This window comes from Grammomys surdaster, unplaced genomic scaffold (genome assembly GCF_004785775.1).
Source record: "Grammomys surdaster isolate TR1022 unplaced genomic scaffold, NIH_TR_1.0 352, whole genome shotgun sequence".
NCBI classification, from domain to species: Eukaryota; Metazoa; Chordata; class Mammalia; order Rodentia; family Muridae; genus Grammomys; species Grammomys surdaster.
Window position 1 is genome coordinate 543,154 of NW_021604771.1, and position 19,698 is coordinate 562,851.

At 49.6% G+C, this 19,698-nt stretch overlaps 1 protein-coding gene across 1 annotated transcript; it reads left to right on the forward strand.

Annotated features, from left to right (window-relative positions):
- The first annotated feature begins 4,663 nt into the window (after window positions 1-4,663).
- Window positions 4,664-8,136, forward strand: Znf579 (zinc finger protein 579). Its single transcript, XM_028779421.1, has 2 exons — window positions 4,664-4,931; window positions 6,069-8,136. Exon 2 carries the CDS (start codon window positions 6,071-6,073, stop codon window positions 7,769-7,771), a length of 1,701 nt encoding a protein of 566 aa, XP_028635254.1. The 5' UTR covers window positions 4,664-4,931; window positions 6,069-6,070; the 3' UTR covers window positions 7,772-8,136.
- The last annotated feature ends 11,562 nt before the right edge of the window (window positions 8,137-19,698 follow it).

Sequence of the window (19,698 nt, forward strand, 5' to 3'; positions counted from 1 at the left end):
ACTGTGGCCCAGTTTTACAGTTATTGTTATGGAAGAGAGAAAGGAGCCTCTACCTCTCTGAAGCAGTAATTACTATAGGGATGCTGGCAACTCCCAAACCTCTCTTTGAGGCAAAGCCCTTGTTGGCCAACCTGCAAACTCACCTGACTTCTGTCTCTCTCCCCCATCTGATTTCAGCACCCCACCCCTCACCATTATAGGGCCCAAATCCATAGTCCCCATTCTTCTGATAAGGTCTCAGATTGGACTATTTCAGATCCTTCTGTCTCCACCTCCTGAGTGCTGGATTTGGGTTTATACTGAGATTAACCTGCAAGCTAGACCGGCGCTCTACCACCTGAGTTCCATCACCAGCCCTTCTCATCCCCTTTTATTTTCCCACAAATGTATAGTGCAATGACACTTGCCTTCATGGAGTTTCTATAGTGCCCAGAGGGAGATGGCCACCCCAGGTAATTCACCAATAGTCTAAGGTTTGTTTGAAGTAAGTGCAATGTTGAAGAACAAGGGTCAGGTTGACCAGATGGCTCAGCAGGTAAAGGCACCTGCTACCAAACATGGTCAACCATGTGGCCAAAAGGGAGAACTGATTCCAAAACACAGTTCTTAGACTTCCACGCGCATGTCTTAGCACAGATGCATACCCTGCCCCCGACACAACCATAGTTAATACAGAAGAGTAACAAAAGTATTTTTAAAGAAGAAAATTGGGCAGTAGAGATGGCTGAGTAGTTAAGAGCTCCTACTGTACCAACATCTCCAGGGAGATCTGACACCCTCTTCTGGCCTCCTTGTGCACTACACAAATGTACACACACACACCAACTCACACATAAATAAAAATAAAATATTTAAATAATAAATAGTAATAATTCTTTTAATTTTTTAGATTTATTTATTTAATGTATATGAGTACACTGTAGCTGTCTTCAGACCCACCAGAAAAGGCCATCGGATCCCATTACAGATGGTTGGTGAGCCACCATGTGGTTGCTAGGAATTGAACTTCAGATCTCTGGAAGAGCAGTCAGTCAATGCTCTTAACCAGTGAGCCATCTCTCCAGTCTCCTTTTTATTTATTTATTTACCTATTTTTAATAAAGAAAATTGAGGACCATTTTAGCTAACACATACCAGACATACATCTCTGGGGATGCCTGAGGCAAGGAGATCCTTACAGAAATAAGTCCAAAAGAAGGGCATTACAGACAAAGGAAGCAGGAGGTGGGAATTAAGTGAGGAGATATTGGGCCTGGATATGCATTTGATACCCTCGCGTTTTGGGCATTGAGGAAGAAGGATCATATGTTTGAGGCCAATCTGGGCTATATAGCTAGATTCTGCTTCTCATAGACCCCTTCCTACATACCAGGAAGTAGGTAAGGGGCGAACAGAACTAGATAGGGTTTGAGGGACAAAGAGCTGGGCTTTTGTTTTGTTGTTGGTTGTTTGTTTTTATTCCTGAGCATGAAGAGAAACCTTGGGAGGTGTTCAGCTCAGAAATGACATATGGCTGGGCCAAAGAGACCTCTCAGGGGTAAAGGTGCTTGCTGCCAAGCAGGATAACCCGAGTTCGGTCTCTGGAATCCACAGGACGGAAGGAGAAAACTGATTCCCGCAGGTTGTTCTCTCATCCACACCGGCACACACAAACGATTTTTGTCTGCTTTTATTTCGTTTAATTAAGTGAGGAGCTGTAATTTGTGGGACTGGATACTAAGCTGGAAGAAGAGAAGCCGGCGAATTGACTGTGTCCCTCAAGAGTAGTGGGTAACCAGGCTGGGTCACAGTGGCCCAACCACTGCTCACCTGGACCAGAGCAGCTTTAGAACCCTGGGCTACGGCTCCTCCTCACACACACACCCCACCCCTGCATCCTGCATCCCGCCCTGCCCTGCCTCAGTGCAGGTTCCTCGGGAATGTTTCTAAACTCTAATCGGATCATATGACTCTCCTTCTTAAAACCTTCTCAATGGCTCCTCAGTGCTCTCCGAATAATTGCCTGCTCAGCTGGCCACAGTCCTTGCACGGGGTTGAGGCTTCTCTCTGACAGTCTGGCCACCATGGATGCCCCAATCCAAGACTGCAGATGCCATCCCCAAGTAACAGCGCCCTTGTTCTGTGGTTTGACATTCTTCCTGCTTACCAATTTCTAAATTTATTACGTTCCTCCCTTCCCCCGCCCCCTCTAATTTTTGGCTGTTGTTTGCTCATTTGTTTGAGACTAGAGTCCACCACATAGCCCAGTCAGGCCTCAAATTCCTTATATCATTGTAGTATGGAATTTTGACTCTCCATCTCCTAAGTGAAGGGATCCCAGGTACGCACAACCATGCCTTGTCCCTTTAAAAAAATGTTTTTATCTTATGTGTTTTGCCTGCCTGTATATATGTGCACCTCACGTATGCTTGGGTCTGGAAGCCAGAAAAGGGTGGCAGGTCCTCTTGGAACAGGAGTGTTATAAAGGGATTGTGAGCTGCTATGTGGGTGCTGGGAACCCAATCCAGGTCCTCATCAAGAGCAGTTCATGCTTTTTGTTTTGTTTTGTTGTTGTTTTTTTTTTTCAAGACAGGGTTTCTCTGTGTAGCCCTGGCTGTACTGGAACTCACTCTGTAGACCAGGCTGGCCTCGAACTCAGAAATCCGCCTGCCTCTGCCTCCCAAGTGCTGGGATTAAAGGCGTGCACCACCACTGCCCGGCAAAAGCAATGGTCGCAGTTCATGCTTTTAACTGCAGAGTCAATCTCCAAGCTGCAGACAGGAGCATACACAGAGACTTAGCACAGATGGCTTTTGTGTTGTTCTCTTCCATGTGAACCTGAGAACCTCTGCATTCCACACAGTAAACTTCTTTGTTTTGTTTGTTTGTTTGGTTGGTTGGTAGGTTTTTGTTTTTGTTATTGTTTTCAGGGCATACAAGATTCCTCTGAGTCATGATTTTATTCCTCCAGTCTCTTACTGAGATTTTCAACCATTCATAGTGATTTTCAAGACTGTCGTAGACTAGCCAGAGAGCTCAGTCAGTACAGGTACTTGTCCCCAAGCCTGACCGCCTGAGTCTGATCCTAGGACAGGACCCATATCATAAAAGGAGAGAATTGACCTCTGAAAGCTATCCTCTGACCTCCGTATGTGCATCATGATATGTGTGCACGTCACATACATAAATAGTAAATGTAATAGAATTTAACTTCATTTGATTTATTTTTATTTATTTGGCATATGCCCCTCTGTGTGTATGTCCTCAAAAACAGAAGAGAGTGTTGGAACTGAATTTGGGGGTGGGGGGTAGGTCCTTGACTGGGTGTTGGGAAACAAACTCTGACCCTCTTGAACAGCAACAAGAACTCTTAACCACTGAACTGTTTCTTCAGCCCTATACATTGGCATTTATTTGTTTATTTAACGTGTGGATGTATGTGGGTGTTTGTGTGTGTATATGTGTGTGTGTGTGCAGACATACAGGTGTGGAAGGCAGAGGCCAACCCACAGGAATCAATTTGGTTATCTCTTTCTACTCTGTGGGTCCTGGATAGCTAACTCAGGTCATCACCCACAAGTCGGGTGCCTTTGCACTGAGCCATCTTGCCAGCCCAAATACCTACATTGAATTTTTTTTTTTTTTTGGTTTTTCGAGACAGGGTTTCTCTGTGTCACTCTGGCTGTCCTGGAACTCACTCTGTAGACCAGGCTGGCCTCGAACTCAGAAATCCGCCTGCCTCTGCCTCCCAAGTGCTGGGATTAAGAAATTTTTTTAAAAAGAAAAAGAAATCAGCAGCAACGAACCTGGCACAAGTATAATATTGACTGTTTCTGGTTTCTCGAGGATAAATTCCTGGAATTGCTAACATGTTAAAGCTTTCCAAACCTCTACTCACCCCAGACACGTACAAAAGGAACTGTTTACCCAGCTTCTTGCCAACAATGTTTGGCATGAAGTTAACTCTAAAGGAAAAAAAAAACTGTATCACAGGCAGATTCCTGCAACGGGCCTTTTTCTCCATCATATACACTTTGAGATGTGGCCCATATAGCAAGCTGAAACATTAAAGCTCTGAGTTCCATGAAGCGTCGTTACCAAGGAAGACTAGAGGAATGACATTCACTCTCATTGAAAGCCAGCTTACTGTCTCTTTCACCCCCTGCGTTCCCTCAGCACTTTATCCAAACAGAGAGCTTCCCTCATCACACCATCGGTGACTGACTCTTGTCCGTCCCTTTTCATCATACTATGAATTTTGCCTCTATCGATCCTCCAGCACCAAGGACAGAGCCAGCCCACAGTAGGTGTTCTGATAAAACTGGTCGGGTTGTGATCCTGGGGCTTACCATAAAGGGGGAAACTGAGGCTCGGAGAAGAGAGAATTGCTTGCCCAGGCAACCACGGGACAGTGACAGTCAGGCTCTATCATAGAGGTGGGTACACTCTCAAGCCTGTATCACTCCATCTCCATCTCCGCCTTCTTCAGACACAGCAGCCCAGCACAGTGCCTGGCACCGGCAGGGCCTGATAAATGCCTGTTTGTTGAAAGAATGAATGAATATGTGTTATCTGTTGGGAAATGAAGGAGGGGTGGCGAGCTGGATACAGAGTCCCAGGCTTGCAGCCCCCTTCTCCTCTGAGGGTCCAAAGGATAAGCCTTCAGCCCCTTCCCCTCCCGGGATCCAGGAGCCGCAGCGCCTTCCTTCTCTGCCCCCCGAGGTCCCTGGCCCTCCACTTCCGGCTTCTCAGCCAGTCTTTCCTCTTCTAGCCTCCGACCAAACACCGGGTTTCCGGGGGGAAGGCTTAGACTGTAACACCGAGCCCAGCCTCCTTCTCCACCCCCAACCCCCCCTCTCCACCACCACCACGCTCAACCCCCTCCCTCCCCGCCACCACTGTCCGCGATCGCCCGGCAGCAGTGAAGGAAGAAAGGAGCGCAGGAGGCAGAGGTAAGACCGGCTCCCAGAGACTGGGGCGAGCCCCGGGCCCTGCGCAGAGCAATCTGCTAGGCTTCGACCCGCTGCCCTGGTTCTGCAGATCATACGTACCCGGAACAGATAGACCCCCTCTTGGACCTAGAGCCCCCGACAGCCGGCAGGCTCCACGCCCTCCCCCGCCACACACACACACACCACGCCCGGCCAGGGGTCTGGCCACAGCCTTCTCTGGAGATTTTCTGCAGCCCAGCTCCCAGTCCCCTCCTCCCCCTTGTCTTGTGAGTCAGGGTCCCCTACCCAGCTCCTTCCTTCACCCGGACCCAGAGGCTGCGTCTACCTGCAAGAGTCTAGTTCGCCTATCCTGTTCTGAGACACAGGAGTCCTACCCTTCAGTCTTCTTACCTGAGACCCAGGGATTCAGGAATCAGCCCTTCTTCAAACCCAGGAGCCCAGACCCCAGTCTTCCTCCGTCAGACCCAGGAGTCCAGACCCTGGCCTTCCTCCCTTAGACCCAGGAGCCCAGACCCCAGCCCTCCCCCTTCAGATCCAGGAATCCAGACCCTAGGCCTCCTACCTCAGACCCAGAAGCCCAGACCACATCCTTCCTCAGACCCAGGAATTCAGACCCCAGCCCTCCTCCCTCAGATCCAGGAGCTGAAGCCCGGCTACTCCCTGGCCCCTCCCAGCCCCTGACTTCTGGACACATACACTTTTTATTTCTAGGGCCTCTTGACTTTGAATCCCACCCTACTTGAGCCCCAAGGGTGGACTGGTTCCCAGCCCCTCCAGGAATGTCCAAGCCCCAGGGCACTAGAGCAAACTCAGTTGGCTGACTTTGTTGTCTCCCTGTGTCTCCTCCGTTTGTATCTTGTTCTGTCTTCCTGACCGTTCCCACCTCTGATATCTGTGTCTCCTGGACTTTGTCTCCCTTTCCTACTTCTCCACAACTCTGTCCTCTCCTTTCCTGTCTCTATCCCCTTCTGACCTACCTCTGCCTCTTCACCACCTTCCTCTCCCGCCTCTCATCCGTCTCCTCTTCTGGACTGTGGATCTCCCCACTCCCTCTCCGTACCTCTGCTCTCCTCTTCACCTCACCCCACATCGTTCATCTCTTCCCCCATCCCTCCCCCTCCCCCTTTTCCCCCACAGGCATGGATCCACAGCCCCCTCCACCTGCCCAGGGCAGCCCACCTCACCGTGACCGTGGCCGAGGCCGAGGCCGTGGCCGTGGCCGTGGTCGAGGTCGTGGTCGTGGCAGAGGGGGTGCTGGAGCCCCTAGGGCGCCTCTGCCCTGCCCCACCTGTGGTCGCCTCTTCCGCTTCCCTTACTACCTGTCTCGACACCGGCTGAGCCACTCGGGTCTCCGGCCCCATGCCTGCCCCCTGTGCCCTAAAGCTTTCCGCAGGCCTGCCCACCTTTCCCGCCACCTTCGTGGCCACGGGCCCCAGCCCCCGCTGCGCTGCGCTGCCTGCCCACGCACCTTCCCGGAGCCGGCCCAGCTCAGGCGCCACTTGGCCCAGGAGCACGCAGGTGGCGAGATGGATCTGTCCACGCAGAGGGCAGTGAAGGAGGAGCCCGAGGCCACTTGGGGTCCACAGGACGAGGGCGTGGAGCAGCCCGCCACTGTGGCGGTGGCTGTGGCCGGAGAGGAGGCAACAGCACAGTGGCCAGAGACGTGGCCCGCGGGGGACTCGGCTCCTGCGGCTGCCCCCACGAATACCGATCCTCGAGAATCGGAGGCTGAGGAGGCCGAGGCCGGGGCAGCGGAGCTAAGGGCAGAGTTGGCACTGGCCGCGGGGCGACAGGAGGAGAAACAGGTCCTCCTCCAGGCCGACTGGACGCTGCTGTGTCTCCGCTGTCGCGAAGCCTTCGCCACCAAGGGGGAGCTCAAAGCCCACCCATGTCTGCGCCCCGAGGGAGAACAGGAGGGCGAAGGAGGACCTCCGCCCCGCCCCAAGCGACACCAGTGTTCCATCTGCCTCAAGGCTTTTGCCAGGCCCTGGTCCCTGTCGCGTCACCGGCTAGTCCACTCCACCGATCGGCCTTTTGTGTGTCCAGACTGCGGCCTGGCCTTCCGCCTGGCCTCCTACCTCCGCCAGCACCGCCGCGTCCATGGCCCACTCAGCCTGCTGGCCCCGCTACCTGGGGCTGGCAAGAAGGACGACAAGGCCTCGGGTGGACGGAACTCAGGGAAAGGGCCCGAGGGGGGCGAAGGGGCAGAATGTGGGGGTGCTTCGGAAGGGGGCGAAGGCGGGCAGAATGGAGGAGATGCCACCCCAGCCCGGCCTCCAGCGGGGGAGCCACGTTTCTGGTGTCCTGAGTGCGGCAAAGGTTTCCGACGCCGGGCACACCTACGCCAGCACGGGGTCACCCACTCCGGGGCACGCCCTTTCCAGTGCGTGCGCTGCCAGCGGGAGTTCAAGCGACTGGCGGACCTGGCCCGCCACGCTCAAGTCCACGCTGGGGGTCCCGCCCCTCATCCGTGCCCGCGATGCCCACGCCGTTTCTCCCGCGCCTACAGCCTCCTGCGCCACCAACGCTGCCACCGCGCCGAGCTGGAACGGGCGGAGCTGGAGAGGGCTGCAGCGCTGCAGGAACTCCAGACCCAGGCCACACAGTCGCCCCAGCCTCCGCAGCCGCTTAAGCAGGAGGCAGAAGGGCTCCCTCTGCCCATCGCCCATATTAAGGAAGAGCCTCCTTCACCTGGCACCCCACCCCAGTCCCCGCCGGCTCCTCCTGTATTTCTCAGCGCCTCCTGTTTTGACAGCCAAGACCATTCAGCCTTCGAGATGGAGGATGAGGAGGTGGACAGCAAGGCCCACCTACACGGATTGGGGGGCATGGCCTCCTGACCTCCACCTTCCACCCTTCCAGCTGAGCGCCCGGTTTGCAGTAAGGAAGAGGGAGGCTGACGGACAGGAGCCTCCCCTGCCTACCCCATGAGCCCTGGGTCATTCCCCTTCTCCTTTACCCACCCCTAGACCCCGGATGCTGGTTAGGAGCTTCTCACCCCAAAACGTGTCTTAAGTAAGGCAGCACAAGGCGGAGGACACTTAGCCAGAAGGATAGAGACTGCTGGGTTTGTCCCAGCCTGCCCGTCCCTATTCCAAACACTGGACACCATCACCTCGTTGGAACTGCCAGACCCTGGGGGTTCCCAGTGCGAAAGGTCTGTCCCGGTTCCTCTGTCTCTGTGAATAAATGTGAGTTCGTGCAACCCCCGAGTGAGGCTGTCTGTGGGGGTTGGGTAAGTCAGGATATACCCACGCTTGGGTTCAGAACAAGGTCGTTCATACACCAGATCCCAGGAGGATAGCCAATATCAATAACGCAAGAAGTCTGTGGACCCTGGATTGAGAAGAGAGACTGTACTAAGACGAGTGCCATGATAGCTGTCCTCAGGAATCCCTGGGTGCAGTTTAGCCTATCAGCATGGTATGCACTGTTTGCGTTTGGAGGGCAGATTTCTGGGCACAGAACTACTACTGTATGTGGGATGTCTGCAACTCCCTTTCTGAAAAAGCACTAGATGTTTCCCAAAATTCCTATTGCACGTGAAAGTGCCAATAGACTCCGCAAGTACCAGATACGATCCGTGTTGGGCGTGGGGGTCCATAACTGTAAACACAGTACTTAGGGAGTGGAGTCAAAACAAGGATGTGAACTGACAGCAACAAGTGACACATCCAGGTATGGCTCTGGGCACTGTGGCTCCAGAGCCCGTGCTCTTAGCCCTTACTCTGTGATTTATCCTTCTCTTCTTTCTTCCTTCATGTTGGGATGCCTTCTGAAGCCCCTACATTGTGCAGGGCTTTGTCCTGGGTGCTTTGCATTTTTCTGTTTAAAAACCCAATCCTTTCTCAATCTGTGGCTTTCACGCTAATGGGAGGACATAGACAAGGAGATAGGGCAACTGGGTAATCCTAAAGCTTCTTAGGGGCCAGTGTGGTGGTTCGGTGGGTAAAGGCACTTGCAGGCAAGTTTGAGGAACTGAGTTCGATACCAGAGACCTGAATGGTGGGAGGAAAAAACCGACTCCTACAAGTTGTCCTCTGACCTCCACATGCTAACAGCGATGCGTGCGCATGCATGCACATGTACACTCTCACATACATGCATGCACACAGAATAAATGTAAGGACGCATTTTATTAGGGGGTTGATGGAGAAAGACGGTACAGGACAAGGCGGGTAGGAAGCCCAGACCCATAGATGCAGGGTCACGGGGAATGTGACACCAGGAAACCCCCGTCGAGCTCTCCAGATATCCATCCTCTATCTCTTGTCCATCCATCCATCACCGTTACCTGCCCATCTGTGATGGCTAATCTTGCGTTCATCCATCCTTCATCCTTCATTCATCCCTCTGTCCTCTATTGGCATCTATCTACCGTGTGTCCATCCATCCATTCTTCCTAAACTCATCTACTCCTTATTGATCTGTCTCGTATCCATTCTCATTCATCCCCTCTAATCCATTGACGTCTATGCATCCCCCACTCATCTGTCTACTGTCATCCACCCACAATATATATTTTTCACTTGTAACCTTATATTAGAGTTATTTGAAATTGTAGTCATAGGAATGAGAATGGCCCCCCATAGTCTCATAACTGGAATGCTTGGTCTCCAGTTGGTGGAATAGTTTGGAAAGGATAGGGAGGTATGGCCTTGTTGAAGGAGGCGTGTCACTGGGAATGGGCTTTGACGTCTTAAAAGCTCTTGCCATTCCCAGTTGACTCTGCCTCAGGCCTGTAGATCAGGACGTGAGCTCTCAGCTACTGCTCCAGCCCCATGCCTTCCTGCTGCCATGTTCCCCTCCATGATAGTCATGTACTCTTAACACTCTGAAACTGTAAGCCCCAAATAAACGCTTCCTTTTATAAGTTATCTTGGTTATGACATCTTATCACAGAAAAGTCAGCAATTCACAGAGAAGTTATATTAAAAGTATAGCATTCTCGTGCATCTATTTTTTAAAAAAAACTTCATTTAAAGCAATTTACAATTTACATTTATTTATTTATGTATAGTGAGTGAGTGTGTGTGTGTGTGTGTGTGTGTGCAAGTATGCTCAAGTATGTGGGCACATGTGCCCCAGCATGGTGTGGAGGTCAGAGGACATCTTACAATACCAGTTCTCTTTCTCTCACCCATTGGGGTCTCTGAGGTTGGAGACAAATCATCAGGCTTGGCTCTAAGTGCCTTTATCGCCTGAGCCATCCCCCTGACCCCAAACTCCACTCTTTTAAACACAGAGCCTTGTTCTGGACAAGCACCCCACTGCTGAGCCACACCTCCAGCCCTTTGCTGGTGGGTTACCCTACGGATGAGCAGTATCCCCAATTCTCTCACTTCAAAACAGATTTGTTTTGTGTGTATGTGGACCTCTGTGTGTGAGCATATGGGTGTAGGTGCCCAAGGGGGCTGGGACAGGGCACTGGCTCCCCTGGGGCTGGAATGATGGGGAGTTGTTTTCTCCCTTTTCTCTTTGTCTCTCCATCTCTGTCTCTCTCTTTCCTGTCTCCTTACCTCTATTTCTTCTTTGCATCTTCGGCAAGAGCAACAACCGCCCCTAACCACTAAGCCATCCTTATAGGCTCTCTTTCCAACTTTTATTTTGAGACAGGATCTCTAATTTCTCCAGACTGGCCTTGAACACTGGACCATGTCTTCCCCACCAGGCTCAGCCTGTATTCTTTGTTTTGTTAGATGACAAAGTCTCATGTAGTCCAGGCTAGACTTGAGTTTCCCACCCTGAGCCTCTATTGCACAAGCTGAGATTACAGGCACTTGCCCCCTCAGCTGGATTTTGTTTTATGTTTCAGACAAGGTCTTCCCATGTAGCCCAGGTTGGCCTCCAGGTCTGTCTTCCTACTTCAGCCTCCTGAACACTAGGATCAGACACAGCCCCAACCATGGTGGCCTAGCTTCTGTTTTTCTTAAATAAGTCAATAAGCATGTACACATGGGGAAGAAAGGTGTGGTAATGAAGCTCCTAGTAGAGATGGAAGTTTCTAGAACAATCCTTTGTTTTACTACAAGGAAGTGTTGTCCATTCTTCTCACATTCTGGTTTACTCATTCATCCAGCCATTTCTGTGCATCAAGTTGATCTTGGGGGCATTGGTTTGTAGGTTGGGTGGTATGCTTTATAGGTCAGATGGTGTGTTATAAAGTGGGTGACGTTATTTATTTTCTTGGAACTTACCTGTTCTGATACAGGTGCAGACAGAAAAACAGAGACCACAGTGATCCAGACCTGGGCACACTTCTCTCCCAGGGAACAGAGGCTGTGGGAACAGTAATTTGCTAGGTCTCCATTATGAGAGCTTCAAATTTTCCAGGCTGCCTCTGGAATGCAACTGGGCAAAGCCCCTAGCCTCCTCAAGCCTTATCTGCAACCGCCCAGGCGGTGCCAGGCAGGGAACTGACTGGACAAATACTCAGCCACCACCCTTGGCTCCTACCCCACCCTGTGTGAAGAAGGGAAGTCAGGGGGAGAGGAGGATGGGATGAGAGGAGAACAGGGAGGAGAATGTGGGATACAGAGACTCAAAGCTCCGGCGATGAGGGGAGAGAGACACAGAGAGAGAGAGACAGAGAAACAGAGACAGAGACCAGAGACACAGAGAGATGGAGGGATATTGGAAAAGCTAGAAAGAGACAGAGGTAGAGAGAGGGATAGAGTCAGAGAGGGACAGAGAAAGATGGGGAAATATGGAAAGAGATATAACAGGAGAAGAGACAGAGAGAGGGAGAGAGAGAGGCTCTGTGTCAGGACCACAGACCCAGCTGGTCTCCTGGGTCTGTCCAATGTAAGCTGCTAGGGACGGGCATCTCACCTTGATTGTCCCCTCCTTTGTCCAGTCTAGGCCATCTCTCACCTCTCATAGATTTGCAGGACGGTTCTCTGACTGGAGCAACCCTACCCTTCCCTCCAGGCCTCTCTGTAAAGGTTCCCACCCCTACCTGTGTTCTGCCTGTACCCGTACCCTCTGCTGTTCCCCCACATGACATAAATGTAAGCTAACCTCCAGGATATCAAAATCCATTCGTTCCACTTGATGCTTTCTTTCCCAGCTGCAGTGGTAAAGGTGACAGGTGATGCCAACCAGCTTCCCTGAAACCTCAGGAGATGGCCCTGGCCTCATTAGATGAGATCCTAAAAGGAACCAGGCTTTTCCTGAGGGCAGAGGATGATTTCACAGAGAGGAGGCTCTTTGTATTGATCACGGAGGTGCACATACCATACCAAACAGCAAGAAATACAGATGGCCTCTGAAACTGAGGGCAGTTTCCGTCCATAGCCAGCAAGGTACCAAGAAACTAAAACCTTGGTCCTAGGGACACACAGACTTGGGTACCACCACAGATTGAATGCACCTGGAGCAGGACCCAATCTAGCATACATCTTGAGTCCAGTCTCGTGATGCCTGCAGCCATCCTGGATTCTTGGCCCACAGAAACATCAGGCTCCCTCACGGATGCCACTTCAGGGTGCAGTGTAGAAAACCAATGCAGTCTCCTGTCTTGTTCCTTCCGCCAAGCGAACAAGTTAGCCCCGCCCTTTCTGTGCATCGCACCTCCCTGTTGCTATCTACCCGCCTGCTCCTGTTCTAAAGCTGTCACGACAAAGCACAAAGTCATAAAACTGCGGAGATTAAGCATTGCACTGGCACACTGTCCTGGAGGGTATAGAGGTCTGAGTTTCCAAGTCAGTTAAACACACACGAGGTCTCTTCCATTGCCTTTCCCTGGAAACCTTCAGGGTCCCCTGTAGCCACAGCCTCTCAGCCTCTGCTCCAGGCATACACAGCATTTCCCTGCACTTCCTTGTCTACATATGAGCATTTTCCTAAACGGACTGACTTACGATCTGTCTTAGCTTTGTTTCCTATTGCTGTGTTAATATATATATATATATATATATATATATATATATATCCTGAAAAAAAGCTACTTCCAATGGAGAAAGGGTGTGTTTGGCTCACAATTCTAGGTTATAGCCCATCACTGCAAAGGAGTCCAAGGCTCACAACCTGCAGCAGCTAGTCACAGCACATCCAGAGTCAAGAACAGAGAGCGGTGAGTTATTGGATGCATGCTTGTATTCACTTTACTATCTTTGTTCATATGTAGTACCAGTCTCTGCCCAGGGAATGGCACCACCCAGAGTGGGCAGGTCTTCCCACCTTAATGAACACAATCAAGACAATCTTCCATAGAAATGCCCACATGGCATTCTAATTTTCCCAGAAGACTCTAGACAATGTCAAATTGACAGAGCTATACAGGAGTCCACCCTGCTGGGATGGGAGTCCATTTGACACTGGAGTACTCTCCAGGGGTAAAAGTGAAGGATACTGCAGCAATCCTATTTGTAAATAACATCATGTTCTGAGATGCTAAGAGTCAGGAGTCCAATGCTTTTCTTTTCTCTCTGTGTATATGTCTATGTGTATGTCTGTTGCACATGCGTGTGTATTCACGTGTGCTTGGAAGCCAGAGGACAACCTCAAGTGTTTTTCCTCAGATGCCAACCACATTTTTTTTTCCAGACAAAGTCTCTCTCTTGCTGGCTGGGCCTCAGGTCATCTGTAGCTGAAGATGACCTTGAACTCTGAATCCTCCTGCCTCCTACCTCCACCTCCCAAGCACTGGGATTATAGTAATACATCACCACATCTACAATATGCAGTGTGGACAGGGTCCAGGCTGGCCTTGAACTCGAGACCCTTCATCTTCCACCTCCCTTGGATTACATGTGGGTGTCACCATATCAAGCTGTAGCGAGTCTTTATAGGAAAGAATTCATCCCACTGCATCCCTCCATCCACGTGGACTAGAAGCCAGCATGCTAACCTCAGCCAGGTTTAATCACTGATACCCATGTAGACGTGTAGCTGCCAGACCCGTGAGAGAGCTCTGAGGGTAGAGGCACTTACCACCTAACCTGATGGTGTGAGCTTGATCCCCGGGACCCAGAGGGTGTGAGGAAAGAAGAGACTACTGCAAGCTGTCCTCTGACCTCCACACACAGGCTGTGCCAAGAACAAATATTAAATAAATAAATAAATAAATAAATAAATGTAATTTTAAAAGAATATGTCTGGAAGAGAGAGGGTATAGAATAATCTCAACAATTAGTTCTCTGGGCTTTTTTCCTCACCTGTTGAATGAAGTTAAAGCCACTGTCCCCCTGTATACTCCTCACTGGCTTATCGTCGTCCACCCTTTCTCACTGGGCCATAGAGATCCTGGGGCTCACCACATCCTCGGCATCAGATGTACAGCAAGCACACAGCAAACGAGCGAGGTGAGGACTGTGTACCAGCCTGCTTCCTACTTTATAGAGGAAGCAAGTGAGGCTCAGACAGACCTGGGGACAGCTGCACATGGTGACAAACACCTGTAAATCTCAGTACTGGGGAGGTGGAAACAAGAAGACTGAGTTTAAGGCTAAAATGGCTGTGTAGTGAGATCCTGTCTCGAAAGAGCAAGACTTAAGAGCACAGTTAGGGCCATGGCTTAGGGGTAGAGCCCCTGCCGAGAATTTCCCAGTGAGGGGCTGGGGATGTGGCTCAGTGGTTAGAACACTTACCTAGAGTATGGAAGTCCCTGGGTTCTGCATTTAGTATTGCAAAACTACATGCATACATGTATACATTCATACCGTCTTGAATTTAAAAGAAAACAACAAGTCAAGGGGGAAAAATAACAGATGAAATTGATCATCACTGAAAGTAACTTTTTCTTTCTTTTTTTTCTTTTTATCTTTTTAACTTTTCAAGACAGGGTTTCTCTCTGTAGCCCTGGCTGTCCTGGAACTCACTCTGTAGACCAGGCTGGATTTGAACTCAGAGATCTGCCTGCCTCTGCCTCCCAAGTGCTGAGATTAACGGCATGCGCCACCTGGCTTACTGAAAGTAATTTTTATGAATTTTATTTATTTATTGTGTGTAGGTGTGCATGTCCTGGTGCATGTGGAAGTCACAAGACGACTTATAAGAGCCGGGGTTTTTTTTCCATCCATCACCTAGAACCTGAGGGTTGATCTTACGTCATTAGGCTCGGTGGCAAGTGTCTTTACCACGGAGCCATCCTGTTAGTCCTGAAGACAATACTATTATATCTGGAAGTGGGGTTAAATCTTTGAGATGAGGTTAGAAGCCATGGCTCAGTTGGCAGAGTACTGGTCTAGCAAGTTTGAATGGTAGGATCACCTGCCACGAATAATCTAGAAATGACAATCCTAGCACTCGGGGGGTATAAAGAAGAGGATCCGAAATTCAAACTTATCCGTGCTACTTAGTGCTTTTAGAAGCCAGCCCAGCCTACATGAGACTGTGTCTCAAAAACAAATAAGCTGGCAAGATGACTGCCCTGCTTGGATTTTTGTCAACTCGTTACAAGCTGGAGTCTGTAAAGCATTTTGATTCATGAGAGATATAGGAGAACCCAACTTGGGGTTGGTAGTGCCACTCCAGACAAGTGGTCTGGGGCTGTATATGAAAGCAGGCTGACCAAGTCAGTAAACAAAGTTCCTTCGTGGCCTCTGTTTCAGGTCCTTCCTCCAAGCTCCTGTGTTGAGTTCCTACCTTGGCTTCCTTTAGTGGACTGTGACTCAGGATATGTAAGCCAAATAAAGACTTTCCTCCCCAAGTTACTTTTGGTCAGAGTCTTTATCACAGCAATAGAAAACAAACCAAGGAAATGGCTGAGCTGTTAAAGGCACTGGCTGAGCAAGCCTGGAGACCCAAGTTCAAGTTCTGGGACTCACATGGTGGAAGGAGAGAACTGATTCCCTCTGACTCACACATACAGCCCCTACCCAACACGCACACACAAAAGATAAACAAAATGTATCAAACCCAATCAATTAATTAAAGAATAAATGTTTAATATGATCTAGGGTTTTCCACAGGCCATTTTCATTATAATCTGTCATTACAGTGTGGGCTCAACCAATGACACTTGCTGCAATCAATTTTAGAATGTTCTTATAATCTGCAAAAGAAACATTAAGCCTCCTAGCTGTCACACACACACACACACACACACACACACACACACACACACACACACACACACATGTCCTCAGCAACCAGGGATTTGCTTCCTGTCTATTTTTGTTTTTGTTGGCTGGCTTTGAACCTGCTATGTAGCTGAGGATGACCTTGAACCTCTGATCCTCCTGCTTCTACCTCCCAAGTGCTGGGATTACAGGTCAGTATCACTGCGCTCAGCTGTTTTGCTTTAGTGTTCCTTTTTAAAGATCCATTTCTTTTCTTTTATGTGTATAACTGTTTTGCCTGTGAGTATGACATGTATATGGTACCACCTACATGCCTGGTGCTTACAGAGGTCAGAAGAGGGCACCAGATTCTTTGGAACTGGAGTTCCAAGAGCAAAGAGTGTTCTTAACTTCTGGGTCGTCTCTTCAGCTCCCACTCCTGTGTCCTTTTGCTTTGCTTTGTTTTGTTTTGTTTTTCGAGACAGGGTTTCTCTGTATAGCCCTGGATGTTCTGGAACTCACACTGTAGACCAGGCTGGCCTCAAACTCATAGGTATGCCTGCCTCTGCGTCCCTAGTGCTGGGATTAAAGGCTACATCACTACTTCCTATCCTGCCCCATTTTGTTTTAAATGTGGGATTTGAACCCAGAGCTTCACACATGCCAAACAAGCCCTCTACTGACAGTAAATACATTCCCAGCCCTAGCTCTGTATTTTTGTTACAGTTTGTTTGTTTGTGGTCTTGCCTTTAGCTCAGATTGGCCTTAAACACTGTATACCCCAGGCTGGTCTTGAGCTGTACATCTTCCTGTCTCAACCTCCTGGATGCAGAGGGAATAGATGTGGGCCAGCACCCAGGCTCTGTTTCCTCTCTCTGTAGACTGCCTGTGTGTAGACTGTGAGACCTGTTTGCTGTTTTGGTCTCTTCTCTACCCCAGGATCCCCCAAACCGCTGGATACACAGCAGCAGAGTGGGCATTCCATAGCTATTTCATCTCTTTGTTCCGATAAGAATTCAGTCCCCACAGCAGTGACCTCAGTGCCTACTCTCATCACATGGTCTCTGTTCAAACACCTCTTCCTACTTCACCCTCAGGACTGTTGAGAGCTACCCTTGGACTTGACATTGACACCTCTGTTAGATCAGGTTCATCCTGTTTCAAAATTATTGCCAGGCCTGTCCAATCCTTTGTAGACACCCATGGGGGCAAGGATGACATCTATCTGCTTTCACCTGGGGCCAGCTCCCTACCCCTGACTTAGCTCATGCAAGCTCTGAGGAAGTGTGTATTGAGGTTGAATGCAACTGAGAAAGAAGACAGTAACCTTGCTTGACATATATCTGCCCATAGCCCTCGGTTCACAAACTTCTGCAGAGGGTATGGAATGTAGTCGGCTTGCATGGGAGGTCCCAACTCGGCCACTGACCCCCAGCAGGACAAGGAGCAGACGACTTAATCTCTGCAAGTCTCTCTTTCCTCAACTATGAAACACAGCTAAGAATAGGACCGACCTCCCTGGGGCTGCTGTGAGGATTAGCACAGGGGCTGGTAATACGCAGAGTTCAGTAAATACCAGCTAGAATTATTGCTAATCGCACAGGATTTATGCAACCATTAGACCCACACTGTATTTGGCCATCAGTCTGGCTCTTCATTCCCCACACGTTTCCTGAGACAGGGAGAGAGAACCCAGCGTGCCTTGGGCACTCTGAAACCTTTCGTGTGACTGGGGTGTTGGGTGAGATGGGGTGAGACTAGAGATAAGGCAGAACAGGTGCCAGCCACTAAGAGATCTGAGGCCAGGATGGGGAGCTTTGGACTCTTCCAAGAGCAAGGGGGAGCCAAGAGAGGCTATGGAAAAGGAGAGGGGCCAGGTCAGAGTTGAGCATTAAAATGATGCCCTTTGGGGTTATGGTGGACCATTCCAGGAAACAGGCTAGAGACGGGAAAAGGCTGAGGTGACAGTCCATTTAGGAGAGAAGCCCGCTGGGCTGAAGAAGACAACAGTTCTTAGCCTGTAGTTACCAGTGTTCCTGAGAGATCCAAATTAGGCTCCAGTGGGGTTTCTGGTCCCAGATATTCTCTGCCAAGTTGTAAGTTTTGTATGTAAACTTAAAAATAGCATGGCATAGCTCAGCTGGTAGAGTGTTTGCCTAACATGCACAAAGCCTTGGATTTGATCCCTGGTACCACATTTAAAAAACAACCCACAAGTATATGGGGCTAGAGAGATGGTTTGGTGCTTAAGAGCACTTGCTGTTCTTGAAGAGGATCAGGGTTCTGTTCCCAACACCCAGATGGGAGCTCACAGCTGTCCCTAACTCCTGTGGGATTCAGTGCCCTCTCCTGGCCTTCAAAGGTGCCATGCTTGCACATGGTACACAGACATACATTCAAGCAAAACGTTCATACAAATATAATAAAAGTAAATATATATTTTTAAAAATCTAGGCATAGTGGTGAACATCTGTCATCCTAGCACTCAGGATCTGGAGGCAGGGGTTCAAGAGCTCAGGGTTATTCTTGGAGGCTAGCCTGGGCTATATGAGACCTTGTCTTTAAAACTATGTGTTGGGGGGAGGTTCTTTCAATACTCAATATTAAAGGTAGGGTCTCACACATGCTGGAAAAGTAGGCTGGGCTACATCCCCAGCTCCCCCTACCCCATGTGGTGTGTGTGTGTGACTGTGTGTTTGTCTCTGTCTCAGTGTGTGTCTGTGTGTCTGTGTGTGTGCATCTCTGTGTGTCTCTGTGTATCTGTTTGTGTGTGTGTCTGCATATGTGTGTGTGTGTGTGTCTCTGTATGTATGTGCCTCTCTCTCAGTATGTGTGTCTTTGTGTATCTGCATGTGTGTGTCTGTGTCTCCGTGTGTCTGAGTGCATGTGTATGTGTATGTCTGTATGTCTCTGTGTGTGTCTCTGTCTCTCTCAGTGTTTGTGTATCTGTGTGTGTGTTTATGTCTATGCACCTGGGCACATGGGCACTTGGGGCAGCCCTGGGGCCTTGCACAGGTGCTTTATCAGTGAGATACAATCTGAGCCCTGTTTTTGTTATCTTGACTTTTCATTTTGAAACAAGGTCTCAAACAGTGGCCTTGGACTTTGTAATCCTCCTCCCTTCCCCTCCTGAGAGCTTGAATTAGAGCCCTGTGCCATCACCCCTATGGCAGTTGTGGTCTATAAAGTTGCCCAGAATACAGAATGAGCCATTATTGAACCGTTGCCCTGGGGGAAGGCGAGAATCAGGTTCCCAGAAGACTGCTCACAGTTTTAACAGCTAGTCAGTACCTAAGTTTATTTGTGGGTCTTCGTTCATACATATATTGTGGGGGCTGGTAAGATTATACATCCCATAAAGGTGCTTGCTACCTAGCCTGACAACCTGAGTTTGATCCCCAGGAGCCCACACAGTGGAACAGGAGAACTGACTCCCTCCATGTATACTGAGGCAGGTACAGGCTCTGCACACACACACACACATAAATAAATGTAAATACACATTTTTCTTTCTTCAATGTTATTTTATTTATTTATTTATTTATTTATTTATTTATTTATTTATTTATTTATTCTGTGTGCATGTATAAATATGTGGGCATCGGTGCACCACAATGCATGTGTGAAGGTCAGAGGTCTACTTGTGGGAGCCAGAGTCAGTTCTATTCTTTAACCACGTGGGTCCTGGGAATTGAACTCAGGTCGTCAGGTTTGCTCAGCTGGCTCACTGGCCCCATAAATATATACTGTTGGTTCATTGACAT

What these genes read in the sequence shown, in the direction of transcription:
- Znf579 (XM_028779421.1), top strand. Translation starts at nt 6,071, where the DNA reads ATGGATCCACAGCCCCCTCCACCTGCCCAGGGCAGCCCACCTCACCGT.